The sequence below is a fragment of the Lepisosteus platostomus genome, chromosome 3 (assembly GCF_059453375.1).
Source record: "Lepisosteus platostomus isolate fLepPlt1 chromosome 3, fLepPlt1.hap1, whole genome shotgun sequence".
Lineage (NCBI taxonomy): Eukaryota > Metazoa > Chordata > Actinopteri > Semionotiformes > Lepisosteidae > Lepisosteus > Lepisosteus platostomus.
In genome coordinates, this window is record NC_142613.1 from 49,981,903 (window position 1) to 50,006,836 (window position 24,934).

General features: G+C 39.2%; 1 protein-coding gene across 2 annotated transcripts; it reads left to right on the forward strand.

Moving 5' to 3' along the window:
* The first annotated feature begins 4,207 nt into the window (after positions 1 to 4,207).
* elovl4a (ELOVL fatty acid elongase 4a) lies at positions 4,208 to 24,426 on the forward strand. 2 transcript variants are annotated; one of them, XM_088625916.1, is made up of 7 exons: positions 4,208 to 4,454; positions 6,768 to 6,861; positions 13,831 to 14,018; positions 15,009 to 15,089; positions 19,482 to 19,653; positions 20,265 to 20,392; positions 21,975 to 24,426. In XM_088625916.1, the coding sequence occupies exons 2-7, from the start codon at positions 6,795 to 6,797 to the stop codon at positions 22,266 to 22,268; spliced, it is 930 nt and encodes a 309-aa protein (XP_088482042.1). In that variant the 5' UTR covers positions 4,208 to 4,454; positions 6,768 to 6,794; the 3' UTR covers positions 22,269 to 24,426. The 2 variants fall into 2 exon arrangements, with proteins under 2 accessions (XP_088482042.1, XP_088482043.1); XM_088625917.1 differs by lacking the exon at positions 4,208 to 4,454 and adding an exon at positions 4,533 to 4,553.
* The last annotated feature ends 508 nt before the right edge of the window (positions 24,427 to 24,934 follow it).

The window sequence follows — 24,934 nt, forward strand, 5'->3', positions numbered from 1 at the left end:
ACGTACATGGAACAAATTCCCAAAATACGAATACTGAAAGCTCTTAAATCTAATGTACGGATTTTACTAATTCCAAAGCACGAATTTCCACTATTGCTGTAATTAATAATGGAACAAAACTTTTAAGGATAAAGACAAAATAGATAATATTAGTCACAAGGGCCGAATTAGTAACAACAGTTAAAGCTGCCAAATGATGATTTATGGATCAGAAGTAAAGTATATTGCTACAAAATGTGTTTTAAAAGCCTTGTTGTTTCAGGCGTCAAAACATATTTAAATGCTGTAACTATGCAACTATTTGTAACTTATAATAAAAAATAAAAGGTTAAATAAAAAATACGAAATCGATGTGACTTTTTGTCCAGGGCATTGAGCTCCCAGGGGTGTTTAACAGTAGCCAATAACCTTATAGCCTTATCTCAGAAGCTAGATAAGACCAAATGTTGGTGCACCACAGGTGGCACTATTCCCCTTGTACCAGAATATTGATGTGTTGTATAGTGGAGTTGCTGCTAGGTAGGTAAGCACTGTACTGTACTACAGTGTAGGGATGAAGTCAGGTTCCTTCCATATATAAACCATCCATTTCTAACTGCTCTATCCAATACAGGGTCACGGGGACAAGCAACAGGTGCAAGCCAGGACACTCCCTAGATGGGAAGCTAATCCATTGCAGGGCACACACAGACACATTTACATTCACACTCACACCAGGGCCAGTTTTTCCAGAAGCCAATTAACCTACCAGCATGTCATTGGACTTTGAGAGGAAACCGGAGCACCTGGAGGAAACCCACTTGAATATGGGGAGAACATACAGTACAAACTGGAATCGAAAAGCCTAGAACTGAACCCCAGCAATAACCACTGCGCCACCGTGTCAATATTGTGATCCTTTGGAAATGAAAGATATGACAGTACAGAAATACCAGGGATAGTTATTTTTGCTTTCGTGGAAAAGAAAGCGCTATGCAAACATACTCCTTTTTCATGTTTTTCTGGTGACTTGCTGTGTTATTGACATACACTGTTAACTCACACCTCTCTGCACCCATTCTGACTTCACACCTCTTGATTGGCCTCTCTTTCTGTCCCCTGCTCCCGCCTCTCACTCCTCCTCCCTCTCAACCTTTGTTCTCCCGCTACTTTACCTTTGCCTACTGCCCTGTCTCTCTCACACCTGAAGAAGGCTCCACGGCCGAAATGTTGTGTTCTCTTTCTTCTTTTTTTCAGCATGGAATAAACCTTTTACTTATACACTGTAAATGGCTGGTATACAAAGAGGTTTTGGATCCTTTGCATTCAAGCTTGCCGGGATGGGCTCCAGCTCCACTATGACCCGGAACTGGAAGAAGCAGCTAGGAAATGGATGGAAGGATATTTTGGAGATTCTTGGAACTGGTTTTTATGATGCCCAGAGGCCCTAACTGTGACACTTTGAACTAAGATGAGATGAACTTGCAAAATAAATCAGACTCACAACATAAATAGAAAAAGTGGAAAGAAACATTCTGTGTGCATTAGGAATACCTTTCTAGACATTATAACACTTTGCATTTCTGAAATCTTGCAAGTCGATCACTTTGTTAAAGGGTGCTTGTTAATGTTTGGCTGGTTGTTAATGTTTGATTTCTATGACACCATCAGCCTGGTGTAGATCTTGATCATCAGGTGTTGGATGTGGCTGAGTTCAGAGCCAGCCTCTCCTTCTTCAAGATGACATCTGCACAGCTCTTTGGGGCTGTGTGGGCTGCCGGTAGGGTGTACCAGTCCTCTATGTGTGCTGACAGGGGGGCAGGTGGTTCATATCCTGTGTTCCCCGGCATACTGTTGCTCAGTTCCCTAGTTCTCCGTTTGCTGGACTCTATGCAGATCTGAGTATTTGATGTTTCGGGCCAAAATGCGCACTCCCTCCCTGTTGAGATGCACATTGTAACACTAGTGGCCCGTCTTTGCAAGTGGCTCATCAAGTGCACAATGTAGAGGCTAGCGCAGCTGTGGCTGATCCTGCTATTGGCATCCTGGAAGATTTTCAGTCAGATAGTTTGACAGGATAGATAAGGATAGATAAGGACAGGATAGATAAGACCAAATGACTTATGTCGTATGACAGGAACAGGGTGCAGAAGGGGATTCTGGCCTCTCTTTGATGAGTGTGCAGGTCATTGCTGGCCATAAGGGTCAGGGAACGTTTGGGGTTGTTGAGGGTCGGTGTCGTCCGCTTGGTTATGGTGCACTAAGTGTTAGGAGAGCAGATCTTGAGCATGTAATGTTTCTTGCAATAGATCGGCTTTCTCAGGTATTTTTAATTCGAGTCAGTGAGGATGACAAAATCAGCTGGTGCTCTGAACTACTATATCTGTTGTAGTCTGCAGCTAAACAGTGCTCAGCAAAAATAAGAGCTTTGTCAAAATAAATTAAACCATTACAGGATAAACAATGGTTTAAGTGATCATTATGTACAGGCAAAGCAAATGCCTTTGCTGATTAAAGCCAAAGTGAGTTATTTACATAAGGTGTGAATGAAATCAGACCAACATATTTTGGTCTACAGTATGTCAATCCATCCATTTTCAGTAACAGTTTTACAGCTTCAGTACTGCTGGTCAGGAAAGACTCTGACGATGCCAACTCACACATCTTCTGATACCACTCGGAAAGTGTCCTTGTTGCCCCTTCCTGAGTTCCGCTGCTTCCCAGCATGCTCTCTGCAGCTCCCTGGGTCAAGCACCATACAATGAATTCTCTCCAGCAGTTCTTCGCTTCTGCTCTGTCAATGCTATTGCTCCTCTGCTTTCACGACTCCTGCTTGTAGAGCGCTCTGCTACCTAGGCTGTGGCTTAGAGACCTTTGGACGCAGAATGTGAGGATGCCTGAACTCATCGGCTCCTGAAAGCCGCTCCTACTCCTTGATATCCTCCACCTGCAGACAGCATTGTGCTAGGAAAGAAAGCTGAAATGTAAACAGGAAAACCCAAAGGTGTTCCTCTGTCAGTTCACAGCAATTAATCCCTTGTGTTCACACCATTGTTTGCTATTTGTCCTCTCAACAAAGAGATGATGAATAAAAATGACGCCGACCATTTCAATTCATTGTGTGTGCATCCAAATCTGACACTTTATTTTGTTCTCTTCAGCCCACCTCTATTGTCACATGAATTACCTCACAGGTTAATTCTTGCTGGCAGGAATTATTCTTAACAGCAAGGTAATAATAGCGGAGTAATGTAGTAATGAAGCAGAGTAATGTAAGATCATTCTAAATGACACGCAACTAACATCTCCATTGCGTTTAAATCTGTAGGCTCTCATGTTTCAGTCGTTTCATTCCTGTTCTGAACACACACTTGCTGATGAAATGTTTATATCTTTAAAGACAGCTTGAGTGGCAGGGTGGAGCAGTGATTAATTAGAATTGCTGCCTTGCTGTTCACCCTGTCTCCATGTGGGTTTCACCCCACAGAGACATACTGGTAGGTTAATTGGCGTATTAGAAAATAGAAAACTGGTCATGGTGTGAGTGTATGTGTGTCCGTCAGCCCTGTGATGGACTGGTGTCCTGTCCAGGGTGTACCCTGCCTTGCGCCCTGTGCTTGCCAGGACAGGCTCCAGCTCACTGACACTGAATTGGATGAAGGAGTTAGAAAATGGATGGATGGATGGATGGATAAAAATAGCTTGTGCCTTTCTTGATCATCAACAGTGCACTGTTTCGTCACCTAATCTGTCACTTTTAAATTTGTAATTTTAGAAATTAAATCCATAACATCTTAAAGAAAACAGATGAGAAACGACACCTTAATTTTAAAAAGCGAAAACAAATTATCTTAAGTAGTGTAGAAGTGAGTTTCCTAGAGCGTTGGCAAACCGCACTAAGTTTTGTTTTAACATATTTGAGCATAATTATATTTCTCATTCGGGACAGAGATTTAAGGCTACTTAATTGAATCGCTTCATTTTCCCAGTATATTAGCTGCAGACCCTGGTTCGATGCTCTATTCTTACTTTGATCTGGACACAATACGTTCCCTTCTATATGACACTTTTTAAAGGTCCGTAAAATATGAGCTACCAGCCACTAGGGACCTACACAGCCCTTGCAGTGTCCACGGACAGCAGTGTAAGTGTGAGTGTGAGTGTAGCGATCGGTGTGGATCCTTGGACCACGGCAGCCGTCTCCGGAGTCAGCTACTGTTACCCGCATGCGCAGTGCTCCTCGTCTGCTCCGGTATCCAGGCGCTTGGCACGGGAGCAGCTGTAGTGCATTTGCAAATCCTCCATGTAGGATCTCAATATAGATTTTTTTCTTTTTTTTTTGGCCAAACGCATGGCTTATATATACAAGGAAATAAAATAATATATTTTTTGACGGTTTTGCAATAAGAAAAGGTTTTAATTATTTTGTTCCCTGACCTTGAATGTCATTAGGAGGATCTTAATTCATTAATAAGGTAAGAAATGCAAGCTTTATCACAGCGGACAGGATTTCACCTTTGCCGTGAAAACGAGTATGGGTTGCATTGTTATTTAAATGCTGAAGTTGGAGATAGGTGTGTTAATATGATGATTCGATTGTTTTTTTTGCATGGTATAAATTGCATGGGGAAATTTCTTCTGTAAAGAATCAATAAACTATATGTGCTATTTGCCTCCGATAACAGCCATAACCATAGTGCATGTTAGACTACTTTACTCTGAATGGAGAGTTGATGGACGATTATTTGCCTTGTTATTTCGTCATGGCGTTATACATCGCAGCCTCACTGTATGCACCGTTAAATTATTTTTAATGGCTGGTGTTATGTAACGTTGATGAAAATAGATTCCCGAAAATATCTAACGTTAATAATACAGGTTCCATGTAACAATCGCTGTCGAAATGTTAGTCAAATCTCATTTATAACAGCGGTACGTTTCATGTACAGTGCGGTATTGCTTGTACTGTAGCTGCGTATGTATCACGAAGGGTCCATTTCATTAACACTGTAAACGCAAAAAGTACCTTTTCACTGGTTCTTAATGTGTGCCCAGTGGGGTGACGAAATTAGATCACTATTACCAATATACAGTACCTTTCATCATTCTAAAGAATGACTTAACAAAAGCCTGGCTAGCGTTTGTAATTGTATTTACTCGCAATTGGAATTAAGCCTCTTGACCAGAGTCGAGAAAAACCTGCTGACACATTCAGACTCGCTTTAATGCCTCTCAAATGCAACGCTACTGTATTTCGCCCGCGTGAGCGATTGTTTTTAAAACTAATAGAAATCATTCTTGTGTATGATAATGAAAAAAAAAATCTGACACATGTTTTACAAAGAATAGTGCAGTCCATTAAATTGGTATGCACAATAAGCAAGTGAGTATGTAACCGCCTTTGTTAGGGTTGACACAAAATGAAACGCCAGAATCCTAAATAACTGTAGTACTGCAGTCTTATATTAAGTCTTGTATACATTTATATTTTAACTATATTTCAAGTGAGAATATGGGAGTTAAATGAATTTGAATGAAAGCAAATACATATATCTACAGACATTTAAAAGGAAGTATGGGTATTACATGCAAGACTTACTGCAAGTGTTAGGGTTTAGCTTGTTTTTTATAGTATTACATTAATAAAACAAATGATGTTGCAAAAGACGGACAGACCAACGTTATGTATTGTAATGCATTGAGAAGCATTGTAGGCTATTTTCACAACATACAACTAGAGTAGCTAGTATCTAAAAGAAAATGTGAAACTGGGTAATTCGTTCCTGACTAGTTTTCTTCTAGGCCCAAAGCGTTTGCCTGTAAAAGCACTTTACAGGTTCAAACCCTAGCATTTGACAGTAGACTTCGTAAAGGAGCATATAAAGAGTAACTATAAAAATGTTTTCTATATTGCTCTAGAGGTGTCTGCTAAATAAATGATACAAAAAGACATTGATAGATCTTAGCTGTGTCCTGCAGTCACCCCTACTGTATATACATTCATTTTCATGAACTGAAAGGTCAGTATGGTTAAATGTTACAGTAAGCAATGAGTCCTGCCTGGCGGAGGCCCCTGGTCACATTGTGGCACAGTATGTGCTGTACAAGTGGGAAACGGCTCATTCAGATATGGGCTGTGACTCCAGCAGATCATAGCTGTGCACTCCAGCTATTCCAGGGACTGTGTGTTACTGCCCAGGTACCTCCAAGGGTCTGTGGGCAGACGTTGTCAGGGTAATCATTAGGCTGTTCACACCAGTGACCCCTGTCATTGGTCTGGCATACCCTGCATCTGGTTTATTAGTTTCTGTTGTGTGCAGTCAGAGTTTATAGTGTGATAGCAAGTGTTGTCTTTCTTTCCTGGACTGGTGTCTGCTGATCAAAGGAGATGCTAATGAGCACCATATACTGGGATATTAAAGGAAGAATAACTTCAAAATAAGATGCTTAACTGTTATGTAGACTTTTAAATAAATATTGAGCTATCTAATTCTGAATTAATCTAACCTAGGATAAAGGACAGATTACCATTCACTGTTTAGAAGCATACTGTATGTTGGACCATCATTTTGTAAAAAATTATTGATCTAAGTATTTCGCTTTTGTATTTTAAAACATTTTGTCAAATTTTCTACATTTGTTCATAGGTAGGTATTGTAGGCATATTCTGATAATGCATTGCTGTATTTAACACTATAATCAATAAAATACCACCACATTTACCGTGGACTAGTTTGTATATATTTCTGTGTGAATATTATATTAAATGATTGATTTCTGCCTTTTAGGTTGTAGTTGGACTATCGTCTGAAAGAATGGAGATGGTAACGCATTTCATAAATGACACCATAGAATTCTACAAATGGGGCTTGACCATAGCAGGTAATTGTTTTTTTTTTCTTTTGTCTTACTGATGAGGCAGTGTATCTGGGCTCACTTGGTGAGTCTGTTTCGGTAACGGTAAAGGCCAGATGGTAACTGCAGTCTGGCCTTTAGCAAAGCACTGTTTCCGGATGGCTTGATTGGCTCAGGCCTGGGAGTTTGCCTGAAAGACAGGGAGCGAATCCCAATGGGAAAAGAGCTACATGCTTATCTTATTGTAGCACACTCGCCGCTGCCGCCTCAGGTCAGCCCCCCACCTTTGGGGACTCGAACCCAGGCCTCCGGCGTCAGTCAACAGGGCTGAGCTAAAGGGAGATCTCCCCCCAGCCCGGCGGCTGAGGTCCCTGCTATTCACAGGGAAGGGCGGTGACGTCACTACGCTGGCAAGCCGGCTCGCACAACCTGTAATGTCGGCGGTATGTGTTACTTTATCTTATCTTACATGCACCCCAGGGGTACCAAGGCCTGGATAATTGAGATGGGGAAAAGTGTAAAAAGGATTGTTCAGTGTGCCTGTTATAGTTACTCAGCCCTCATAGGACTTCCAGTAGCATTGAAGTCTCACTCTCAGGAGGCTGGGCCTGGCCTTTTGGCAAAGAGGATTTCATCACGTTAGGAGAAGGTACTGTGTGTTTAGCGGCGGAGAGAAAGGAATCCATTTTTTGCAGGGGACAAACAGCACGTCACGTGCACTTTATAGAAGAATACATGTGGTGATGTCATAAATACCTGTTATGTGCAGCATTTGATACACGTGATATCATTGGTATCATTTTTTACCTCTGATACATAAGTTAATTCAATTTTTTACTATGTTTATAATATTGAAAATAATCACAAAGGTTATTCAGAATAATTCTTTTCTTTAACTGGAGTAAGTCTTTGTCTGATGGTTAAATTGTAATAGATAAGGTGGAAATTATCAGTTTACCTGGAAAGATTAAAGTATTGTGCAGTATGGAAATATTGCCGTTACTAAGAAATGGGTAGACCTGAAAACATGTTTCAGGCATACAGTTCGTCTGCTCTGCACCCTCTGTTCACGCCTGTCGAGCTCGGCTTTGTTCCGTTTCCTGGCATTGAGGATCAGTCTCACTGGGAGGACATACTGTACAGAAAGCTTGCTATCGTTTTAAAAAGTTTCAACCCCTTATTTTCATATAATTTATATATAAATATTTTCCCCTTGTTTGTTCAATGTTATTATGAATCTGAAATTCTAATTACCAAATAAATGTAATTCTGGATAAATGAGCAAGTAATAGGTTTATTCCATGCTGAAAAAAAGAAGAGAGAAAACACAACGTTTCGGCTCCACGGCCTACGCATGCTGACCCAGCTACCCACCTGAACTATTCCGGATAAATGCTACACTTCAGTTACTACACTATTTATATAATAGTGCTATACTGTATACTGTATGCTTATGGCCTAAATTTGCCAAAAGAGTTCAAGTACAATTGCAGTTCTTTCTGCCATTACTTCAGTAGTTGTTTAGGAATATTAACAGGGTAGTGTTTAGTTACGCAGTCTTTAACATTCAGTATATTAATTATGTGGTTATATACAGTATGTACAGTTTATTTTTCTAGCTTTATTATTCATTTCTTATTGTATTTGCAAATGTTTAGTACAATGATACCAAGTCTGTGTTTTTTAATTATTTTACAGCTTTAGGCCTACTGTATATTTTAGCAGTAAATTATCAATCTGACACTTTATGAATAGCACACTACACAGCAGACTGCTGTATCGCCATATGTTGTACTAAGCATAATCATGATTTTGCATTGTTTTGAAAATGCAGATTTGCATGTGTTTGATTCAGAATAGTAAGTTGAAGGTCCTAATTAGCTGAGAATCCTCTACATTGATGTTTCTACCCTAAATCCTATTTGAAATACTATAGTGCCTTGCAAACTTATTCACCTTTTTCCAATGAGCTCACCTTTTGATTCATTACATTTGTATAAGCCCACATTTTTAAACTGGATATGTTTTTATCAAAACCTTTTGAATGTTTGGAAAATCAAGAACAAAAATGAAACTAAAAGACATTGATTGCAAAAGTATTTGCCCACTGACAAATTTGTGGAAGCACCTGTTACACCAGGTAGAGATACAGTATGAGTCTTTTTAATTAAGTCGCTGCCAACTTCGCACACTACGATGGGCCAGTGTTTGCCCATTCTTCTTTGCAAGCTTGCTCACTCTCTGTCAGCTTGGTTGGGGATCATTGGTGAACCACAATATTCTGATTTTGTAGCAGATTCCTGCTGAAAGCAGACAGACATGCAGTGTTGCCAGTACTGACCCATCCATTTTCCTCTCCGTCTTGACCAGTTTTCCATTCCCTGCTGATGAGGACCGGCTCCAGAACACAACACTTTTACTACAATGGTGCTGGCTTCTGGGTGGCACAGTATACAACATAAGAGGTTACATACACTATAACACCATTTGGTTCATGTGGCCTGTTTGGTAGTGAGTAGATAATTAATCCAAGAATCTCTTTGTCACATCTTGAAGGATGCCAGGGTATGAGCTTCAACTATATGGCTGAGAAGCTAGTTTCAGACCCCCACCACACTACCTTATAGTTCAATACCCTTCACACTTCTTAACGATGAGCTTCATTCAGCTGAAAGGGATATTCAATGTCTTCACAATTTTTGTACACATACTTCTCCTGATTTCTGTCTTTCTCAAACTTTAACCCTGAGCTGTTATGAATCCTTTTTGGTCTTCAGATGGAGACTTTGCATGAACGTCTCTGACTGAGAGACCTTACAGACACAGGTGTATTTATTCTGAAATTAACCAATATATTTGTACACAGGAGCAGTTCAACAAATTGTGACATGTCAGCGCAATTTTCTGCACTCAAAGTAATTTCTGTGCTCTAACAAAGGGTGTGAATATTAATATTAATAGAATCAATATTTTGTTTGTTTGTTTTTCTTTGCATTGTTTATGTTTCACCTTTCCCCCATTAAAGTGATCAGTTTGAGCATTAAAGTTTTGATTAAAATATTCATTTTAAAAAATGGGTGCGTACCCTTTGGAACTGAACAGAATAGGACATTAATAATTAATAATAATTGCTTTCACTTATATAGCGCTTTTCTGGACACTCCACTCAAAGCGCTTTACAGGTAATGGGGACTCCCCTCCATCATCACCAATGTGCAGCCCCACCTGGATGATGTGACGGCAGCCATAGTGCGCCAAAACGCTCACCACACGTCAGCTATCAGTGGGGAGGAGAGCAGAGTAATGTAGCCAGTTCATAGAGGGGGATTATTAGGAGGCCATGATTGGTAAGGGCCAATGGGAATTTTGGCCAGGACGCCGGGGCTACACACATTATTAGGACATTTGTAAAACAAGTGCAAGGCTGTGTATATGAGGATGGAGAGGGATTTCAGGGTCTCATAAAGGTAGTTTTAAGTTTTGAGAAGGTGCTGGCAGATGGTCCGAGACACTACAGTCCTTTTGGTGGCCAGGAGGTAGGAGAGTGAGGGAAAGGTATCACCAGATATACAGCTGGAGGAGCTGTCGGCAGAGAGAACAGGAGGAAAACAGGAGGGTGCAAAGCGGCAGATAGGGTAAATTCAAGATTTCTCACCTTACTTACTGAGACCAGTATTGAGTGAAGAGTCCAGATACAAGAGCAATATGCCCCAGATGAAGTACTAAGCGACCAGCTGGACTTTGAATGAGCTGGAGGAGGCAGGCTACTGCTGCACATAGACCAGTAAGGTGAAACATGTAGTCAAGGCTATATCGACAGCAGAGAGCAGAATCATGTCATTTATTCAAAGAAAAAGGTCAAGATCCTCTCTATATTATCAATATTTCTATCTTGTAGGTTTTATAATCTGAATGTAAGTGGTTATAAATAAAAGGAGGCCATATAACCTTTCTATAATAGCTTCTTTAGTTGCTCATAGCTAATTAATCAGTCATTGCTTGAATTAGTCAGGTTATCTCCTTCAACAGCATGGGTGGGTAGCTTGTTATAGACTTCCATAACAAAGAAGTGTTTCCAATTCTCAGTTTAAAATGAATCCAGTTCCACTCATAGTCTACTCTCTTCAAAAGATTTCATTCTTACTGCCCTATGGCTTAGGATCTCTGTATATGAAGTTGCCTTTTGAACAGTTAACCCCTTCAGGAGTATTATTACACATCTTTTTCAAGGAATTCCTGTCTTTAGAGGAATAGCTTTTCTTTCCTTGCAGGGCTGTGACAGACTTAATTCATTGGTCTGTCTTTAAGCTTTGCACCTTGAACCAGGAGTCTGTATGCAAATGTGCCATTTCTTCCTCCAGTGTCATCCTGCTAGATGAGATTGGTGGTAACCTGTCTCCTTTTCATGTCTGCTTTGTGCTTCATGGGTTGCATTGTGGCCTGTTCTCAGTGACGTCTGCCTCAGCCCCGGTAGAACTCCCACGTTTAACATCTTCCTCGCTCACATTCTCCCTTATGGCTTCTAATTGCTGGTTGGTGGCACTTCGTGATGTGGCTGGTGCGTCTCTCGCCCTGGGTTCCAGGCAGCACTTCTGCTTTTACCTTCTGCTACCGTCACACGGCAGATTTGCTTTTAAACACACTTTTCTAGGTCAATAGAAGAATGTTCCTGAACTTCTGCTTTTAATAATTAGTGCTCTTAATTTACACTATCCCGTCTTCTACTCAGTTTGTTCTGTGTTGGGTTGCTTGTATTATTTGACAGTTCTCATTACACTTCCCCTGAAGTGTCAGAGTCGTGCCACACAGTAGACTTTCCATTTTTAATCTGTATGCGTCCAAAGACTGAAGCCCATATTTAGCTTTCTCAAAATCTTCACACCATTGCGCCAAGTTCTTTGGGTATCATTTAGACTCAGCTGGCCCCAAGGCTGTGTTGCTGATTGCCATTATTTATAGGGCCATTTTTAAATTACTTCAGCTTGTCACATGAGCATTGTAATAGAATGCTATCATCAATCTGTATACTGTTCGACATTTTAATCTAAGAAAATGACTGGTGTGTTTGTGGAGCAGTGGTTCTTAACTGTATGTTAATTTCTGTTCTTTGTATTACTGTATATCTCTTTCCCATATGCTAGTCCTTGATTTGTTTTTCTTAATGTGACTTGTTTTTGGAGACGACTCAGAAAAACATTAGGCTTTCAGAATCAGTAAGGTTTTCATCCATACTAGACCCTTTTTTCAACAGGCTGTCATCTCATAATGGTGGATAGAGACAGACAAATGGTGCTTCTGATTTCGGTGCAGACTGGACAGTACTTATTCTCTGATGAACCAGTGAGCTCTCCATTGCATAAATTAAAACCTCTCAAAAATTGGACCCCACAGGCTTTCTTGTGAGCTTCTGTTTTTGTATGTTTATTTTATGTTTGAGTTTTTTTCATTTTATTTTGCCTTATTCTATTTAAAAATATCATATGTTTGGATACTGGTGTATTGTGATGACACAAAAGTACTCTACATAAATTACTTTTTAAAGTACGTAAGGTCATTTTATTCATCATGGTGTTTTTGCCCCGTGGTTGTTTTTTTGCAAGCTTTCTGAACCACCTTGGTTCTTCATCTGAAGTTGTACAAGGGAACTAGAAGTATATTCATGGTGATCCTTATGTGTCAGATACTCAAATATAGAGGTGTGCATTGCATAGTGTTAAGGCATAGGTAAATATGACATGAATCTGTGTGAATTTATTATTGTGAGTAAATAACGTCATCGGTTGTACATGTTTTATTGGATTTGGAATTGTCCCAGAAAGTGAAAAACTGAAAAGGGATCGAAAAATGTAGAGCGTTTCACTGTTGAAATCTCTGAATTGCAAGAAACTTCCATTGCTGTTCCCAATGGGATAGTATTGCAGAGTGACTCCCCTTTGGGTACCCTAGAGGCACTTGGCCTTTGCCCGATGTGATGAAGGGATGGGATACGTTTATGTATCATATTCCATCATAGCTGCAGTGTACGGGCTTCCGTAAGCAGGATGTTGACAGTAGGGTTGGAATGCGTCTCAGATGCCTCCACTCTGTGTACTGTGCCAGCATGGCCATCTGACTACCATGGTACACCACTAGAAGTCCTTGCCATCAGGCATGGCTCCAGCTCAGTGCATTCAGGATATGATGACATTACCTTGGTTGTCAGAATAGGCCAGAATGCCACTTCCAGATATTCACACAAGGGATGATATGATACTGTATGTTAACCTAAGTCTCACATTGTACTGATCTGTAAACTCTGTGAAATTGGCCGTTGAATACATATGTGCATTTTGTGTGAAATATGTTAATACAGGTTAATCTCTCACAGAAGCACAAAGTCTGCTAGATGTATGTGTAAGACAGGAGAGGACGTCTATGAATGGCTTTCAAATACTGAACAATATCCATGATTTAGTATTCAGATATGGAACTTTTCATTCGATGCGGTTTTAAAGCTAGAAAAGACTTTCTTTTGGCAAGACTGTAGCCTTGGGGTCATCTTTTGCAAACACAAAATGTGGATTTCTACAAAGCATAAGGCGACTGTCCCCTTTAAGCAGTCCACTTTTGCTTTGCGTGTTACTATGTGTTAATCAAATGTTCTTAAAAAAGTGTAAATTTGTTTTGCTGGGAGTCATTTTTCCATGTGTTGGGAATCAAATGAATAGAGTAAAAAAGACTTAAACACTTTTATTGCAATGTTAAAAACTACACACACTAATTCCACACGTTTATGGTGGAAAGATTAGTGAGATGAGAGATTGGGATGGAAATTGGTGAAGTACTGTTGAATGTATCAGTTTTAAAGTGACTGATTTGGCAGGGGGGTGGTGGTTATGTACAATACATGGGACTAGTGTTCTACCATTGTTTTTTGCATGAAAGTCAATGGACGCGATTACCAGCACGCTTTCTGAAAAGTTTGTATTTTGCCTTTCTTTTGTATTGTATTTACAGACAAGCGGGTGGAGAAGTGGCCGTTGATGCAGTCTCCTCTTCCCACGTTGACAATTAGCACTCTTTATCTTCTGTTCATATGGCTTGGCCCAAAGTGGGTGCAGAACAGAGAGCCCTTTCAGTTGAGATCCATACTCATCGTCTATAATTTTGGCATGGTAATACTGAATTTCTTCATCTGCAAAGAGGTAAGCATAGTCTAGTTGTCTTTGGAATGATGGTGGAATTACATGGAATTACAAAACCAGTAAGGGTCATAGGCTTGTCATGCCTTTCTCTTTTTAACATTTCAATATTGGTGTACAATGTCCGCTGTAAGAAATGTTAAAATAAATTATACTTTGAAACGTGATCAAGAAGTCAAGAGTGAATCTGATATTATCATTTATTTTAAAGGTATATATAGGTGGTTATAATTGTAATAATTTCCTATTTTTACAAATACAAAAATTAAGATATTACATCTGATGTATATGAATTTTGAAGTTTATTGTGGTATAGCTCTAGTCTCACTCTTAAGACATTTTCTGTCCTGAACAGGACCTAATGCTGTTTTCAGTCCTTTGCGTTAAAACCTTTGTTAAAATATGAAGCGCACATGGTTTGATTTTAGTTTTAACAAATACCCAAGCATGTGTTTATTACATAATCTGGCTTTACGCAGATGAAAGAAAAATGTTTAAAGTACTAGTTCATATTTTTCTCTGATGTGTGGTAAGATACATAGGTGAGTCGCAACCTGTACATAAGTAAGCTTTGGTATAGCCAGCATTCTTTACTGCTATATTAAGAAGCTGATTGTAGCAGTGCTACACTGCTCCATCTATATGAGGTTAATTTCTAACTGAAAAACAATATCGCAATGTTTGTTAATATTTTACAGTATATCCACGTATTACAATGTTTTTTGTTAAACACTTGTTTTCTTTAATTTAAAATAATGTAAAAACGGAGATATATATTTTAAACTTAAGGTCTTTGTAACTCAATTATTCTCACCAAAATAATTCTGGATATCTTTGATGTTGACTTATTCTATGGACAGAACAGGATAGATAGGGAAATTGTCAATGTCAGAGCTGCACAGGAGCAAACTGAGTTTAACATATTTATGCTATATTTATTCCATTACAGTATTTTAATGCTAGAAGTAGTGATAATTATCTTGCATTTTTCAGCTCTTTCTTGCTGCAAGAGCTGCGGGTTACAGTTACATTTGTCAACCGGTCAACTATTCTGACGATCCCAACGAAGTGAGGGTAAGCATTATCACAAGTGCTTCTGATCTAATTAACAGCATGGTTATTCCAGTTAAGAGATAAATGAGATGATCTTCCAAACAGTATATTGAAACTTAAACCTTGCCATGTATCTGATGCGATCCCGTAATTAGAAAGTAGGCTCCTATTCCTTTTTGGCTGATATTTAGAGCAGACATACTGAGAGCTGTAGATCCTTGACGTTGCACTTGTAAGTTTGCAATACTTTGGTAGTAAATTATAATTGCATAATATAAAGTATTTCTCTTGGCACTCTGGTTACGAGTTTGAACCATCGGGCCTTTGAAAGCATTCTGTTTTGGGTTTGACTTTGCATTGCCTACGATTAATCCAGGCCAGGTCTGTGCTTAACAAAGTACTTTTCTGATAGTGGGATATTGTATCTTGAGGATCAGATACAATCAGTGTACATACTGTATACTGTATGCCTGTGCTTCGTTAAATACCTCACAAAACCCATGTTCATAATTGTTTAAATATTTATTTTGGCCTTTAAATACTAAGCAGGTTTATATTATCCTCTTAATGTAACTTTTTCAATTTGATACATTTGGTCGTTTTTAAAAAATGACAGTATTTCTTACAATCGATTGCATCTCTTGGCAAAAAGTTTTGGAAGTATTGTACACTTTGTGAATTATATTATCCTCTTAATGTAACTTTTTCAATTTGATACATTTGATCGTTTTAAAAAAATGACAGTATTTTTTACAATTGATTGCATCTCTTGGCAAAAAGTTTTGGAAGTATTGTACACTTTGTGAATTATCTATATACAGATATTTACTTTAAACTCGTTTCAATGTTCTTTGTTTCTCCTTAAGAAGTGTTTTTTGATATTTCTATCCTAATTAATGTTGTAAATTTAAATTTGTGTAAGTAATGTCCGTGAATGTGATGGTTAGGGAGCGACAGGGACTCCTGGCACCTATGACCCAGTTTTCTGTCATTGTCCTGAGAGAGGAGTCACTGAACATAATGTATTACAAAGCACTAATTAATGGGGATTTAGCCTAATGAGAATGGACAAGGCATAACAACTCAAATAAAAAAACATGTAACTGGAATTGTTTGCTTGTCTTCATACATGCCGATATGTACAGTACACATGGTTGAAACTGGAGTGGAGGTGAAACCGATTCCAAGATGTGGAGTTGTGAATGACACAATAGAATGTTTCTACACTTCTTAGTCTTTCCAAGCTTCTTACTGTAAAGCTTCTAATTTCCACTTGGCTTATATGATTGCTCCTGACCTCCTTATCCAGAGGCTAGAACTGCAGCTTTCATCCATATGGCTCATTCGTAGTCCTAACCTCATTCTGGAAAGGTAGAGGTACTGGAGAAAAACACTAGTGAGAGGCCGTAATTCATCACTTTAATTTGTGATTTATTTCGTGTTTAAATCTCTGGCTCTACAAGAGAATGATGTGTTTGGTAAAGTGCTAATGTATTTTAGATGCAGACATAACTTTTGGGTCTTTATACTATGGATCCATCTATTCAGAGCTTATAGGGAATGCAGATGGAATTGCATCTGAAAAAAATGCATCAACAACCTTCTTCCACTCACTCTAGGTCATCTTGTGTATTCCCAGCCTAATGGTTTAACATAATCTTCTTATTGAACATATGCTAAATATTGATAATAATAATATAATATTATCCTTATATCATCATTATTAAGGATGTACAGTAGTTCACCTTTTCATGTAAAGTGCCATCAAAAGGCGGAAAAGTCGCTATTGACATCTCTGATGCCAATTTCAATTGAGTGTTAATTAGACAACACTGTTATTTAAAGTGCTTCTCGTAACTTTACGCTCATGTGTGCACTTGCAAATATGAGAAAGAATAATGGCACAAGGCATCACGTCGTCATGGGAGGCTCATTAAAAGGTAGATCAAGCAGAGCCGCTCACTGAGATTAGGGATGAGCCCACAGTTTCTAATTTAGTGATTGCTCATCTGCTGTCTACAGGAGCAGCTCTTCAGTTGAATGGTTAAGGTTGGGGTACAAACTTTTACCCAGCTTGGTTATTATTTTAACCCATGAATGGTTAAACACAGTAGGTTTCAAGGAGAAGTAGAAGTGGAAAGAACATAAACTTCCAGTTCCTCTGGTTGTTTTTGTCAGACTGACGTCCAGTTTGTCTTGTGGGAATATGGACTTATGTCAACTGCTGTACGTGGGCAGGAAAGAATATTTAAGTACAGGTCAATCATTGGCATATTTTGCGTGTACTTGGTTATCCCCTACATGGTTCTTGTAACTTATGAACACCTGTAGTTTACTTTCAGTAACGATTGTAATTTCTTGCATTTGAATACAGTAAAAGTTTGGAGTTCACAAGAGTATCTGTGAATGCCAAATATGCCAATACAGATTTTAAACATTATGGGGAATATAGGTTATGGTTCTGTAGCTTGTGAAAAAAATTTCTGTAGAATTGTTTCAGCATAGTGTTTGTAATTATTGATAGTATTTTAAATTTGCTGCTTAAACGTGAAGCATTATATTCAAATTACTCACATTATTGCGTGAGCAAACAAATTAGCCCACTTTTATTGTAATTCACCCTGTATTCATTTTTTTCATTCTTATTAGAACACATTTTCTTTACTTTTTATTACGTTTATAAATGCACCAACACGGTACTGTAATAGTTCCTTGAAGCACAGTAATAACAGACAAGAAAGTAAATTAATTATTGTCGCTCCTTTTCCACTCAAAAAACATGCTTTGCTGCTCCTTGGTTTGTCTCACTTTTTCTTATTTGTTGTCCTCTAATGTGAGAGCCAATAACTGCTACTGTTATAAAGGGGCTACAGAGCTTTTTTAATTGAACATTTCTTTTATATTGCAGCACAACAGTGAGTGTCATGAACAGTACTGTAGGGCATTACTTTGTCACCGACATACAGAACACTCACAGGCAGATCCACACTTTGCACACAAGATGTGCACATGGGTACTCGCACTCCTCTTGCTGCAGAAAAAGTGGTCACTAAAAGTTTCGCATGAATAGGTGAAATCACAAATGTTGATCTTGCAAATTTTGAGGTTTTGCTGTAGTTCTTTTCATTAAATTGCTTTACATAAAGTTGGGGACAGTTTTTCCTGCTGGTTTTCGAGTCTGCAAAAGTGGGGAAAATGCCTAATGTACTGAGTAGTACTAGTAATGTACTAACAACACCCCTCAAAAGTGGGATTCCTTTCATTTTTACAGCACTTTCCATCAGAAAGGATGCCAAAGGGCTTCACACAAAGGAGGAGATACACTTTGTCCTCCACTGAACTGCAGTGTCCACCTTGGAAACACACAACCACCATTATGCATCAGCAGCCCCACTACACAATTCAAGTGGATAATACATTCCTTTACCAGCTGGAAAAGTTAAGAAGGAGTCATCGTACAAGTCCAGAGTGGATGTTAGGCAAGACACCGGGTGTAACATCTTGGTTTTGACATCTAATCCAAACGACCATACCGCCTGTAAACCAGTGTCCCAAGTCACCTTAGAGGGAATTGGTCTGGAAATTGTGGTACAGAAAAAGAGTGACAATTACTGGTCCACCAACGCCACTTCCCACAACAATCTGGTTTTCCTTGGAGCTCCTCCATCCCTGCTCAACCTTGCTTAGCTTCTAAGCTGGGACAAGAACAGAGTGGAAGCTGGTAACACTGCTGCTCAATTTAGCCTGTAATTAATGAGGCCATATGTCCCATGTATGTGATAATGTGCCACATATCCAACTGCTTATATGACAGTAATTATATCTAATATTGTATGATGGTTGTGCACAGTTGGAGCAGGCGGCAACCAGCAGACACAGTGTGCTGATGTACTAATAAAAGCTAAATATTGAATGAAATAGCATCAATAACGAGGTGCTGGAAAAGCCATCTTAAATGTCTTTTATGTTGACATGGAGAAATATTCAAGTGATAATATATTAGAAGAAAAATCCAAATGTTAGGCAGTGGATTTAAGATTTCAATGCATCCATAACCAGGAAGACAGACAGGTGTTTTCAGCTTTTTTGAGAATCTGTTAAGAACTTGTGAACCCTGCAATATAAAAGGAAAGATAGTCGGGATTTTATGTTGCACGAAATATGCAGTTTTCTGGACACATTTTGACCTTTTTTTTTGTTTCCTTTTTGTTCTGCTATCTTGCTTCTTTGTTTAGCATTTGTAACTGGGAATGGTTTGATTTCAAGTACAGCCATAACTGTACAGTCCACATTGCCATTTTAAATGAACTGTAATACTTCTTTAGCTATTTAGCTCCTGACCCCTAGCACACAATGTGCAGATGAATGTCAACATACCCTGGTGATGGTGATGTTTTGTCTCCTGTCTGACAGATAGCCGCCGCCTTGTGGTGGTACTACGTCTCTAAAGGAGTGGAGTATTTAGACACTGTGTTTTTCATCCTGCGCAAGAAATTTAACCAGGTCAGCTTTCTGCACGTCTACCACCACTGCACAATGTTCACCCTCTGGTGGATTGGCATCAAGTGGGTGGCTGGAGGGCAATGTAAGTACGGAGCAGAGAGGTCATGGGCCACGCAGATGGCTGGGCTGTGAAGGGGATTCTCTGGGGATAAGGGTCGGGTTTGGTTAATAGGTTTAACCGCGTTAGATGGGGTTAATCCTTCAAACAATATCGGCACAATAAGGCAGTGCCCAAAGCAATGTGAACCTGATCTCATTTAATGAAAAAAGAGTGTGGAAAAAAGTGTAGAAAAAGCAAGACATGAAACATGGCTAGGAAAGATAATTTGCGGTCCCAAATCCTATTAAATCTAATTTTATTTGTGTTGGAAAACTGCATTTACAGCATTTAACCTTACCTTTCTCCTGTTTTTACTACTTTCATGAAAATCATTTATCTTAACTACCTGTACTACTGTCTTCGGACCAACTTGGGCAACTGCAGAAACCATTTTTCACTTGTTGCATTTTAGAAGTATATTTTGGTGATAAAATTAAATACATTTGTTGACATTCTGTATGGTGTGATGTGTTGTGATTCTTTACGCATTTTTATATCTGTAATGAGGTCTTCAGAAATTTTGTACGTATAGAAATATATAGATATTGAAATGTGTGTGTGTGTATATATATATACAATTTTTTTTCTTACAGCTTTTTTTGGAGCTCACATGAATGCGTTCATTCATGTTATAATGTATCTGTACTATGGACTCGCAGCTTGTGGTCCAAAGATCCAGAAATATCTATGGTGGAAGAAATACTTGACAATTATACAGATGGTAGGTGCAGCCATATTTTTTATCCTGCTTCATACATACACATTTATACATGTCTATACCGTGTATTATGCACAGTAGTCCTATCCTTCTGTCCATTTTCTAACCTCTGTTTCCAATAACGGCTTGCGGGAGAGCTGGAGCTCCGCCAAGCCACTTCCAAGGCAGGGTTCATCCTGGACAGGACCCCAGCACATCATAATTAGTAATTGCTTACACTTATATAGCGCTTTTCTGGACACTCCTCTCAAAGCATTTTACAGGTAATGAGGACTCCCCTCCACCACCAGCCCCACCTGGATGATGTGACGGCAGCCATAGTGCGCCAGTACACTCCCCACACACCAGCTCTCAGTGGGGAGGAGAGCAGAGTGATGAAGCCAGTTCAGAGATGGGGAGTATTAGGAGGCCATGATTAGTAAAGGCCAGAGGGAAATTTGACCTGTATGCTGAGATAACACCCCTACTCTTTTCGAGAAACGCCCTGGGTTTTTTAATGACCACAGAGAGTCAGGACCTCGGTTTTACACACTCACACCCACACCAGGGCCAGTTTTCCCAGAAATCAGTTAACCTGCGAGCATGTCTTTGGACTGTGGGAAGAAACCAGAGCACCAGGAGGAAAGGAAGCCCATGTGAACACGGGGAGAACATACAAACTCTTAGCAGGTAGCGCCCTGGGAACAGGGGCCTCAGCAATCCAAGACAGCAATAGTACCCACTGTGTCACCATACCGCCTTTACAGCAGCCCCATTCTCCTAATTTAATCTTACAACTTCCTCCTTCCTGAAGATGTAAGCTTTATGAATGTAATTGTTTTCTTTGGATTGCATGGAAAGTGCAAAACATAGTTATTACAGTGAAGTTAATTAAATAATTTTTTAATTTCTTCAGTTGTTGTCAATATAAAGCTTTATATTGAAATTCAGTGTACTGTAAGATGGACTGCAGTTTACAATTACCACACAATATATGTATGCTAAAATGAAAATCAGCATTCCTCTTATAGTGTGCCACTATATTATTTTGTGGTATCTGCATACTTCTGGCCAAATCTAAATCCCAGCTCTTATGACAACATGATTAGCTTCCCCTTTGTCAATGCTTTTTTCATGTACTGCAGAAAAACTGGCAGTGAGATTTTGTGTTTCTGAATTTCAGAGTTCTTAACAAGGTAAATCCGGATCTAAAAATATAAACTACCCCTCCTTGATAGTACCAGTACTATCACCAGTGTTGTCAGTATCCTCTAGATAACCCCAAAGGAAATTCTGAACATCCTCCAGAAGGCGGTAAAAGCCGAAACGTTTTTTTCATTCACCTGGATGTAGAAACTAGCTGATGATTCTATTTACATTTTGTGCTGTCAATAACATATCGTACTGTATGTGTAATATTCTTTTTCCAGTGTGAGAAAGCCTTGTCTCTTCTGTAAGCTGTTTGGCCCGTCTTTCACGTTCCGTTGATAATAGTTTTCCCCCTATTGGTCCCATTAAAATTCTTATTTTGGATGATCAGGGAATCGGATTCTATACCCCGAGCTGCAACAGGCCGGCTAATACTTCTCTCCGTTTCCCTTTTCAGATTCAGTTCCACGTCACCATCGGTCACACAGCCCTGTCCCTCTACATCGACTGCCCTTTCCCCAAGTGGATGCACTGGGCTCTGATTGCTTACGCCGTCACCTTCATTGTCCTGTTTGCCAACTTCTATTACCAGACGTACAGGCATCCGAAGAAGGACTTCTCCTCTAAAGGCGGCAAAGCGGCCGTCAATGGTGCAGCCCCGGTGGCCGTCAATGGGCTCAGCAAGCAAGAGAGCAAGGCGCTGGTGGAAAATGGCAGGAAGAAGAAGAAAGGAAAAGCAAAGCGGGAATGAAATGAGTAAGCCGGCCTTACCAAAGCGGGTGGCTTGAGAAACGAAACCAAGAAAAATCCCAGATTTATAGGCAGGAAGGGAAAAGGTCTAGCCAGACTACAAGCTGGGCAGATTTGTGTTCATTTTAAAGTTGGTCAGGTTGGTCAAGAGGGGATACTAATAGGGTATCTTGTTCTGATATTTGGGATTCAGATTATGGCATCATAGAATAACAGTTTTAGTGACAAAAGGTACACTTTTATTTAAAGGGATATTTTGTTTTTTTTTATTCTGGATTAATGTTTTTAAACAATTCAGGGAATCATGTAAACAAGACTGGCATGCAGTTAAATTTTATCCACAAAAACAGCTTTAAATTGAACAATGTCTAATAGAAACCACATGGCTGAAGCATTCATTTTCTTGCATCTGTAATGTGTGATATTCCATTTTACATTATACAACAACTGTATTTTGGGGTTTTTTTTTGTCATTGCTTTAAATCCTTCCCAGTGGTTACCCAATTGTTCTGTAATTTTTCCAGTTTTGAAGACCATCCTTTCTGCATAAATGGGACTACACTTCACCAGTGAGCGATAGTCATGTCTTTATGCTCAAAAATCATTCCAGCCTCATGTTATAGTTTAGCACATGAACTGCAATCCTCAGCATTAAGGTTGGATTGTAGCTGTATTTAGCTGTGAGTAAAACATCTCTCAGAGGGCAACAGGATTTGCTGATTGTTGGGTTTCTTTTTTGTACTTCCTGCTGTGAGCATTTCTTTCAGCACTCAATAACAGCAGTGGTCACTGTTGTTTTTAACGTTCCAGTGTGTCTCACAAGGCACCAGATCACAGCTCGCAACAGTTACTTCCTTACATATATATTTTCATTAGACCCTGAGATTTTGGTCATTTTTCAATGATGCAGCACAATGGGTAAAACACTTAGAGAAGGGGGTCTAATTTAATAAGAGGTCATAAAATTGTGCTGCAGATTTTTCTGCATACTAAAGAAGAATGAATGAATATCTGGGCTATCCTTTGCCACATACTAGCTTAAGAAGTCTTTGTGCTGTGTTGTATTGCATTATATCATATCACACTGTGTATATTAAAAGTGTTTTTTTTTCCTATTTCTACGTTTCCTTAATGCGAGATGGGATTGGTGGGCATGTGGGTACAGTTGGTGCATCGAAAGCATTTAGACATTTACAGTAGGACGTACAGTGAAAATGAAGATGTAGAGGTGAAGCACATTGCCCAGTTTAAGATGAAACCTTTGCCAAAATATATACGGTTTCATGAGAGCAGGAAAAAAAAAGCAATTTGAAACAGTGGTCCGTTTTGCGTAAAATAATTCTGTTGCAAATCTGACTGCCTCCAGAAGTAAATAATGCTCATACTATTCATATCTGTAACAAGTCCCTGTTTCATTGCATGCCTTGCCATGTATTTGTTTTGCTGTAAAGGGCTCCATTACAAAAGGGGTAATGATTTTAAAACCGGGTCTTGGGTTAAGTTAAAGTAAATCTCATCAACCCCTTTTCATGTTGCATCTCAGTATATCTGGTGTAGATGCTGCAAGTTGCTTCGAACAGGAGCTGACCTGTTTGTAAAAGGATCCAATTCATTATCATTATAGACCATTGATATGGCATTTTTGTATGAAAGCCTAAGCAGTTGCAGGAGATACCCGTTTCTTCAGCTAATGAGTATTCTTGTAGAGGCAATGTTATCCGTTTTAATGGTGTAATGCCCAACCGCCATGTACTGTCGCATCTTTGCTGTATAAAGTGGGGCTAAAACAACTCATCCACAGCAAGAGAGACAGTAAACATTTTGAGTAACAAATGTAGCCAGTGAGGTTATATGTACTGTATATGGGTTTTTTTTTTAGTCTGTGGTACTCTGCTCCCTTTACGTGGTGATGAAGGGCACCAATGCTCATGAAATATTCCATTCATGTGTTTTCAATGGGCAATATAATGCCTATGTGATATGTGTTCTTAGTATTAGGGGATAAGCATGCTCAATTGTTTGGTTTCCTTTTAATTAAGAGCGTGTAAAACAGGATTACTCCACCTGCATTTATTTGTTTCTCTTTTCTGAATAGACGCTTTACTGTCAGCACATCAGAACAGTTAATCCGTAATAAAAGGATGAGTTGGTTGTACCTCGGTTCATTCCATTTCTTTTTGTGGAAATCAAAAGTAGAGAGGGGCAAGCAAGCCCACCTGCAGCAAAAGGAACTGCTCACATTTTTTAACAATAAACATCATACTGACCAACTTATATTTATTTCCTAAATAGAAAACCTAACTGTGCTTCGTTTACACCAACCTACAATTCATGGTGCTAAGTGAAGGGCTAACTTTCTTCTAGTGCACGCCACAATTGAAGTATTTGCTTCATTTCAATTTATTATTTTCCCACTGGTTTCAGGGTCATTAGTATGTTAGAAAATTCCTAATGTTAATACATTACTGTTATAGAACACCTCAAAAGTATCATAATGATTCCTGCCATAAGGGCAGCACTTTTCATCATTAAGGATCCCAAAAAGTTTTACACACAGGAGGAGATACAGAACACTTCATCCTCCACTCAAGCAAAGCACCCTCTTGGGTCACATGTAGCAGACATGATGCACCAGCAGCCCCACTAAATGGCTAATCACGGGAAGTA

Bases quoted from the DNA above. Each gene is read 5' to 3' on its own strand.
- elovl4a (XM_088625916.1), top strand. From the start codon at position 6,795: ATGGAGATGGTAACGCATTTCATAAATGACACCATAGAATTCTACAAA. The intron at 6,862-13,830 runs GTAATTGTTTTT...TTGTATTTACAG, and splicing joins ATGGGGCTTGACCATAGCAG to ACAAGCGGGTGGAGAAGTGG. The intron at 14,019-15,008 runs GTAAGCATAGTC...TGCATTTTTCAG, and splicing joins ATTTCTTCATCTGCAAAGAG to CTCTTTCTTGCTGCAAGAGC.